The sequence below is a fragment of the Alligator sinensis genome, unplaced genomic scaffold (assembly GCF_000455745.1).
Source record: "Alligator sinensis unplaced genomic scaffold, ASM45574v1 scaffold259_1, whole genome shotgun sequence".
NCBI lineage: Eukaryota > Metazoa > Chordata > Crocodylia > Alligatoridae > Alligator > Alligator sinensis.
In genome coordinates, this window is record NW_005842430.1 from 813,383 (window position 1) to 821,726 (window position 8,344).

Below are 8,344 nucleotides of genomic sequence, written 5' to 3' on the forward strand. Positions count from 1 at the left end.
GAGGCTGAATAGATCCAGTTTCTCTAGTCTCTCCTCGTAAGGCTTGGTCTGTAGGCCCTTAACCATATGAGTGGCCCTTCTCTGGACTCTCTCCAGGTTATCCACATCCCTCTTGAATTGCGGCGCCCAGAATTGCATGCAATACTCCAACTGCGGTCTGACCAGCGCCCGATAGAGGGGAAGTATCACATCCTTGGACCTATTCGTCATGCAACTGCTGATGCACGATAAAGTGCCATTGGCTTTTCTGATGGCTTCGTCACACTGCCGACTCATGTTCATCTTGGAGTCCGCTAGGACTCCAAGATCCTTTTCCACTTCCATGCCACCCAGCAGGTCATTCCCTAGGCTGTAGGTGTGCTGGACATTTTTCCTCCCCAGGTGCAGCACTTTGCATTTCTCCTTGTTGAACTGCATTCTGTTGTTTTCTGCCCACTGGTCTAACCTGTCTAGGTCTTGCATCTGATGGATGCAATCAGGTGATATAATTTAAATAAAATTTACTGTCTGTACAAAGGCAGTAGACCTTAGCTCCTGAGAGGAAAAAAATCACTTTACTATTTTTATGAACATTTCAAACATACTTCAAAAGTAAATTATAACTGGGTTAGCTAAAAAGGCTGTAGAGCAGGATGATTCTTCTAGTTGTTGCTCAAATGCTACATACTTTTTTTACAGACTTTCCTGAAGGAACGCTTTGACAATGAAGAAATTAAACCAGATTTATGGATGTCCTTGGAAGGTGGAAATGCTTGTACTGAATGTGGAATTCTAGCAGAGGATACAGCTCTGTATTTTGGAGGCACTACAGTAAGACAAGCTGTCACACAAGACCTGGATCTGAGGGGTGCCAAGTATGTCATGTTACCAGCTAGAATTTGACATAGCTGATGTGTTCTAACAGAGGGCTTCATTAATAATAATAATAATAGAGATCAGATTGGTAACAAACATATAAATAAACAGTAACAGATAAGGCAGCTTATGGGAATGATGATACTGAACTTTTCACTTCTAAGCGACAGTTCAGAGTCATCTCTGGTAGACAATGACAAATGGTTCTTATTTTTACCATCAACTGGAATTTTTTCACTGACATTTGTGAAATGAGTCATTATTTATTTTTGCGGAGTATCTTGCTGCTTTGTAGGTATATGATAAGAAAAGGTCCTTACTCAAAAGAGTTTAGAACTTATAGACAAAGTTTAAGAGCAGTGCAGTGCTGGTGACAACTGTGTTACAACCTCAACTTCACAACTGACACCAGCCGGTACTCTGGCTGCCAGTCTCAGCAAAGAGGTGAAGAACTAAGTGGGCATGAGGGAAAAAATGTGTATGTGCCTGTGCTGTGCCCATTCTATATATTGACAGTATTTGAGAGGGTCACAGCAGCACATCTCACAAACACCCAAAAGGTTTTCAAAAAATAAGTAAACAAAAGTATTTACTTAAAAAATGCCAATTGTGTTTATTTATGTTCGGCTATAGGAGAATTGGATTTAACCAAGTATCATGTGAGTTCTGGGTAGGGCATGCACTACATTGAAGAAACAGCTATTAAAAAAACCCCTAGAGACTTCTTCCTTAGCATGAGAGTGGTGTAGACAGGAGCTAATTTGAGTATATCATACAGATTTTTCTAAGTGAAGCTGAAGCATTAACATTTAAAAAATGGCCAAGGGAATTTCCTCTTACGGCCTCTCTTCACTGAAGGCCATGGGGAAAGAAAAGCATGAGATTTGCCAGACTGTTAAAGGAACAAGTCTCTGTGGTAATTTGTAACAAAATGCCATGTCCTGCCAACATTTACAGACGTGAATGGCTTTTCTCGGGTAAGTAACTCCACTGAAATGAGGGAACATATGGAAAATAATGTGCTTAAAGTGACTACAGAATTGGGCCTTAAAATGTTCCTGTGGCTTTTTCTTTCCCTTTAAAAATCTGTATTTCCCATCTGTATATTTATTGCAACAAAATAGAATTGCCCAGTGATGAGACAGCTGTGAAATACAACCTTTTATTCACTCGTATAAAAGATTGTATCACATTTGTTTAATATACATAAACTAGATATATCAAATACACAACTTTTGCATACTTATAAGGCCAGATCTTCAACCACTGTAAGTAGCATACTTCCATTAGAACCCTGATGCCAATTTATATCAGCTAAGAATATAGCCTATAAAATACAGAAGGAGACAAAGCATACTAATATTATTGTTTTCCTCACCCTCCTGCTTTAAAGTGTCACTAATTCTGCTGAATTACATGCAGAATTTGTTTTAGTATGTAGCTCATCTTTCCCTTTTTATGTTTTACTGGAATTACTTCTGATTTTCATTAAGTTCATTTCCTTGCTTAATTTCAAACACAGATGAATGTGCTGTGCCCATAGTGGCCTATTTGCATTTATAGAGGCCTGTTCTGCAAGATTCACTAAAAACCTATCTTGTCCTAAGTAAACATCAGTTTTGTTTAATAAAACTTTTTGGTATAATGAACATTGCCAATATATTTCTTGACAGTAAACAAATCGATCAAGTAAGAAAGAATCTACTATATTGTTTGGATATATAGTATTCTGTGTGTAACTATCACTGCATTTCCCTTCAGATTTCTACAGTATTGGGGAAGAATTGGGAGTGAAAACAACATGACAACCTGTCACAGACCATCCAGGCCTGCCGACTTAAAGGCATCCAGTTCTTCCAAATGACTCTGCACCATCTCAGGGTCTACGCATGGTAGTCTGGCGCCTTGCTGCTGCCTCTCTACAACCCCAGTGAGAGACTTGTCATGCCCCTCACTTAGGAACACTGAGGCAAAGAACTCGTTGAGGAGTTCAGCCTTGTCCCCCCTGTCCGTCGCCAATTGTTTCTGCCCATTTAGCAGGGGTCCTATTCCTCCCTGGGCCTTCCTTTTACTCCCTATCTAGCTGAAAAACAATTTCTTGTTGTCTTTTACTTGGGTTGCCATCCTCAGCTCCATGGCAGCTTTGGCCCGTCTAACTGCCTCCCTACAAGCACAAGCAGAGGAGGTATATTCATCTTTGGTGATCTCTCCCTGTTTCCACCTTTTATGTGCTCCCCTTTTGTCCCTTAGGCTGCCCTGGATTTCTCTGGTCAGCCAGGGAAGCCTCCTGGCCCCTTTCCCCCTTTTGCCTCGCTCAGGGATCGTCTTGCTTTGTGCCCGAAGGATCATTTCCTTAAGGCACAGCCACCCTTCTTGGGCTCCCATCACTTCAAAACTCCTACTCTGCAGTGCGTCCTTGACTAATCGCCTGAGTTCATTGAAGTTAGCTTTCCTAAAGTCTAGCACTTTCACCCTACTAGTTACCTTACCCACTCGACGTCTTATGGACGTCTTTATCCCATCTATTTTCTAAAGTCATTTGTAAAAATATCCTTCCCTCCCCCAGACATACACAGTTGTGTTCTTTTTCCCTCTTTTTTATTTTAATTAAAATTTTAACATCATTACTTCGTCCTGTGCTGTGCTAACTGAAAGCCACTGTGCAAAATAAATCTATGGCTCTGCAAACTTTTGCAGAACTAGTACTTACTTAGGTCCCATGTCCTCCGGTGGGATGACTTATGTCAACATAAGGTTATGAATCAGGCCCTAATATTGCAATGTATTGCTTTTTTGTGATTAACAGTCATCTGTAAAAGCATCCTGGTAGCTTCCCACATGGAGCTTAACTTTTTGTATGTGTAGTGTGCTGAAGCAATAATAGAACCAAGTTTTATAAATAACAGCTACACAACTGAGGGGTTTTCTATTTTGTGGCAAATGCAAAAATGTGCTTGATTTAGTGAAGTATTGTTTCAGTTCCCACCATTTGAGAAATGACATTGCAGTTCAAGACACTAACTATGGTGGTAGGCAGCAGTATGAAGTAGAAAATCTAGGATTCATTAAAAGTGATGTGTGTGTTTATTATTTGCATTTTAAGGTGTTCCCCAACCAAACATAAGTTGGCTTAAGATGACAGGGAACAGTTCTTTCTTGCTTTTGAATGGGTCCTTATTTCTGAGGAACGTGTCATATGAAGATGCAGGCACATACACTTGCACAGCAACTAATGTGCTTGGAAAAGCAGTAGGAACATCTGTTCTTCACTTAACTGGTAAGTGAAAAATCATAGTTCATCATTCATAAGCACTGGCAAACTTGTCCTTAGACTAATTTGGGATATGTCTGGGGAAATATTTCACCCTTTAATTAGTGTAGGCTTGGAATTTTCTGAGTGGTCCTGACCCTATGAAGTGTTATTTTTTATTCCATATAATCCGTTCATAGACGTTGGAGAGCTTGGTTTGTGACTCCTTTCTCCTGGTGCTGTGCCTGTTTTCCTCTGGGCATTAGTCTTTAGTCTTCAAGGAGGAGAAATAGATCTGCTAGCATCTGGAGTGGACTTCCAGCACCCGATTACAAAATGCATAATGGGTACACCTGAGTACTAAGGAGAGTTGCTAGGCACCTAGGAAACCTTACAGAAAAACATACTGTAATATAAGCTGTACTATCTAATCTTACAGACATAGTAGTATGGAGTAAAAATAGCAGACTATTGACTACTAATGCTGAATAGTGCTAATTACCCTAGTAAAATAAAGGAACAGGAAATAGAAAACTCTTTAAAAACAAAACAAAACAAAACAAAACCCTGATTAAACAACTCTGCTGCAAATAAACTAGTAATGTAAAACTTGCAAGCTTGCTTTTCCCCTTCCCCCCCCACAAAAATGTTCCAAGTGGCTGAATCTTCCAGTGGTAAAGATTACCTCTTCTAATGTTGTGTGTTAGCCAGGGATGCTGAGTTCTTAAAGTATTCTTACTAAGTCCTTATTCTTAAGTACCCAGAAATCAGGTGACTTATGGACTTACAGAGGGTGAGACCTGTTGGTATAGTAAGACATTCCAAAGATGGATTGGGAGTCTCTGTGCAAGGATGAAATTGTGGAGCCTGTTGTAAGCAGTGGTAGGAGGATGTGCATGCAATCTGTATCTTCCTTGTTAGAGAAGAATCCAGATGTTTTTAAGCAGGGTGGTTTTGACTATGGAGGTGTGACACACAAAAGAGCTAGTAAGAGCCCAAACTTAATTTCTAGTCTTCAGTCTCTGACATTGACTTAAATGAATGTGAAATAAGCAGTAGGAACCAAATCCTTCAGTTCATACGTAACTAGCAACAAAAGCAGGGACAGATCAGGGAAGAGGGGTTGGTAGTGCATTTGCTCTCATTTGATTTGTGTTCCACTCAAAGTGTAAAACAGCAAACAAAAACAGGGAGGGGAGGGATAATGTTGAAGGCAGGCCGAGCTGTGTGTTGGTGCAGTGCTCAGAAGCAGGAGGGAGTTGAAAAGATGTGGCAAAGAAGTAAATTATTGTAGTAACCCTTTCCTGGGTTATTTATTGCAGCAGATGGTGGAAGCTGTGGGGCTAGGGACAGACATTATACATAAGCCAGTTTAAGTGATCAGAAACTGGTTTAAACTTGTAACAGAACTGATGTTCAGTGCACATAAACCAGTTTGAAAATGGCTGAAACTGGTTTGAGATAAACCTTGTTAAATGTAGTATCAGACTTAATTGACTTCGTTCAAACCGGTTTATGCAATGTCTGTCCCAGACCCCTTATTGGTTTAAGATAAACCAGACTCCCCCAGCATGCTCTCTGGGCTGGGTGGGGCTCTCTGCTCCACAGCAGAGCTGACCCCTCCCCTCTGCTCCCTGGCTGGAGCTCCAGCAGAGACTGCAGGCATGGCAGGGTCTGCCTGACTTCCCCCTGCCCTACACCCCCTTGCTCACGGCTCAAGCTGGAATCCCTCGCCCTCCCATCTCCCACAGCACAGACCCCAGCCTCATGGACCCTAGGCACGTGGTATACTAGCTAATGCCAAAAGGTGTATATGTGTGTGTGTCTCTCCAGTTTCACTGGAACAGGTAGACAGGACAGTGACTGCTTAGGGCTTTTTGGAGCTAATCAACAGGTCAGCTGGTAAGCTGTTTAAGAGTGGAGAGAGAGATGGAGAGAGGCTATTGTTTTGTTGATGGGGTGATTAAACACTGTTATGAGCCCTGTGGTGGCTTGCTTGTCTGTCAGTTTGTTGCAGACAGTATAAAGAAGCAGGGAGGGAGATTGAAAAGCTCCATATCATCAGCAGATGCATGTACTACACCCCACCTCACCACTTGTCTCAGAGTCCTAGCAGGGGACTAGAGTCTGGCAACACTCCCACCCCTTGAGCAGCCAGTGGGGAAAAGCCTGGGACCATGCAGGCAGAACTCCCTAATCAAAGCATTGTGCAAGGGCCTGGCCATGCCCCCCTCAGCTCAGCAAGGGAAGGGAGGGCTGCTCTAGTGCCCCCCAGCTTCTAGCCTAAGCCACTGCAGGCACGCACCTGAATTTCCTTAGTCCAAAGAGAATGTCTGTTCAATTACAAACCAGTTTAGCCTAGTCAGGTTAGACGAACCTGCAAAGATTGAATCAGTTCAGGCTCAGGCATTTTGAATATTTGTCCCTAGCCTGGGAGGCTGAACTAGCAGTGCAACAAGGGTGGTATAAAACTGACAATGGGTGGGTCCAGTGGAGTTGATCTCCCTGCATAAGGCTACTCCAAGCAGCTTAAGTGAGTCTTCTCCTGACCCCAACTGTTTCTGTTTGTTAAGGGTGGAGTGCTGTGGAAGCCAGCTCTGGGCATGCCAGGGGGAGGGGAAGACAGTGGAGGAGAGGGAGAGCCATTACAGTCCTACCCCCACATGCCCTGTGGTCTGGGGCTATAAGGAACAGGGGGAACTGTTTGAGAGGGTTTCTAAGGAGAAGGCTCTCCCATGGGCTGGATGGAGGGTTACAGGTACCAAGGGGATTTGGGGAGGATAGGGGGCTGAGGGAAAGAAGGGTGTGGGTGAGGAGGGCCTGGGGCATCATGGGTGTGAGGGGTAGATGAGGTTCAAGCTGAAGAGTGTGGTTGGGGCTGTGGGGATAATATGGGATATGAGAGGGGTTGGGTGGGGGGTAGGGTCCAGAGGGTGTGAGGGACTTTTTGAGTGACCAGAGGGGGCAAGAAAGGGCTCAGTGGGGTTGGAGGGGAATGGTGAGTTGTTGAAGGGCTGGGATGTGATGGCAACAAGTATGTGGAAGGTGCAGCGGGTTCATGGGGGCAGGAGGAGGCAAGGTAGGATTCAGTGGGTAGTGAGAGGGAGGGTGGGGTCTGATCAGGCTTGGGGCAAAATGGATGGGGCTGAGCATGGGGAATATGTGGGATAACAGGGGAAAGAATAGAACCAGGGGCCATTCAAGGTGGCAGGGGCAATGCATAAAGGGCAGGGAGGGGCATTTTGAGGCCATGGTGGAATATCTAGGTGACCCATATTCTGAGGTGTGGGGTGGTATTCTGTCTGCTGCCAGGTTGGGGTTAACAGCTGTATTCCCCTGGCACCAGGTGCCTGCCCCACTCTGGCAATCAGCCCCTTCCTTCCCACCCACCACTCCATTTCCTCCAACCCTCCTCCCTATTATATTTACTTTTGCTTGGATCTTAAACTGAATAATGTAGTCCTAGCCCCCCAGCACATCAGTAAAGCTTCTAGTTTCTTTTTAATGGGAAAACAAGTGTTGTGTTATGTAGTGATGCACTATACCATCTGCACCCCCTTTTCAAAATCCTAGATCTGCCCATGAGTAAAACCTCCACTGGATTCAGGAGGAGATTTGCTACAGTTGGAACTTAAGGACTGGCCAGCTCAGGCATTTAAATTGCCCCAGCCCTGCTCCTGGTCCATTCTGGTATGTCAAGTGGCAGCACAACATTGAGGCAAGGACTGAAGATGCAGCTATTATTCCCTTGTTGTCTTTAGGTAGAAACAGACATTGCCTGTATTGCATTTGTAATGCCATAACAATGTTTATGGTGGTACATATGGTGAGCAAATAGACATCTCTGCCCTTTATCTTGCAACATCAGTGGCTGCGACAAAATATAGTAATACAGTGTGCTACTTGGTGTCCAATATCTATTGACTCTGGTGGGAAAGTGCAAGCAGCTCAGAGCTGCCCTTACTTCCAGCCATCCTGAGCAGGTGCCCCAGGGACTTGAGGGACCCAGTCCTGCGCTTCCCAGGATCAGGACCCTCAAGCCCCTGGAGCACCTGCCTGGCTTTCCTTGCTTACAGAGAGGTGCAGGGCATGTCTTGGTAAGTGGGTAAAGTCAGGGTTCCCTACTTAGTGGAACCCTCCACTCTGGGACCTGCACTGACCCATGCCTCACACGGAGGTGCAAGTCAGTACAGGGGGGCAGTGCAGGAGAAGTGGAGTCCCTGACACTCCAGGACCTCT

At 44.3% G+C, this 8,344-nt stretch overlaps 1 protein-coding gene across 1 annotated transcript in view; it reads left to right on the forward strand.

The window, feature by feature from the left end:
• The window catches only part of LOC102385129 (ADAMTS-like protein 3), a 77,727-nt gene that overhangs the window by 46,096 nt on the left and 23,287 nt on the right, over positions 1-8,344 (forward strand). Inside the window, exon 11 of the mRNA XM_025211785.1 lies at positions 3,959-4,132. Within this exon, the coding sequence (XP_025067570.1) occupies positions 3,959-4,132 (174 nt within the window). The remainder of the gene's footprint in view (positions 1-3,958; positions 4,133-8,344) is intronic.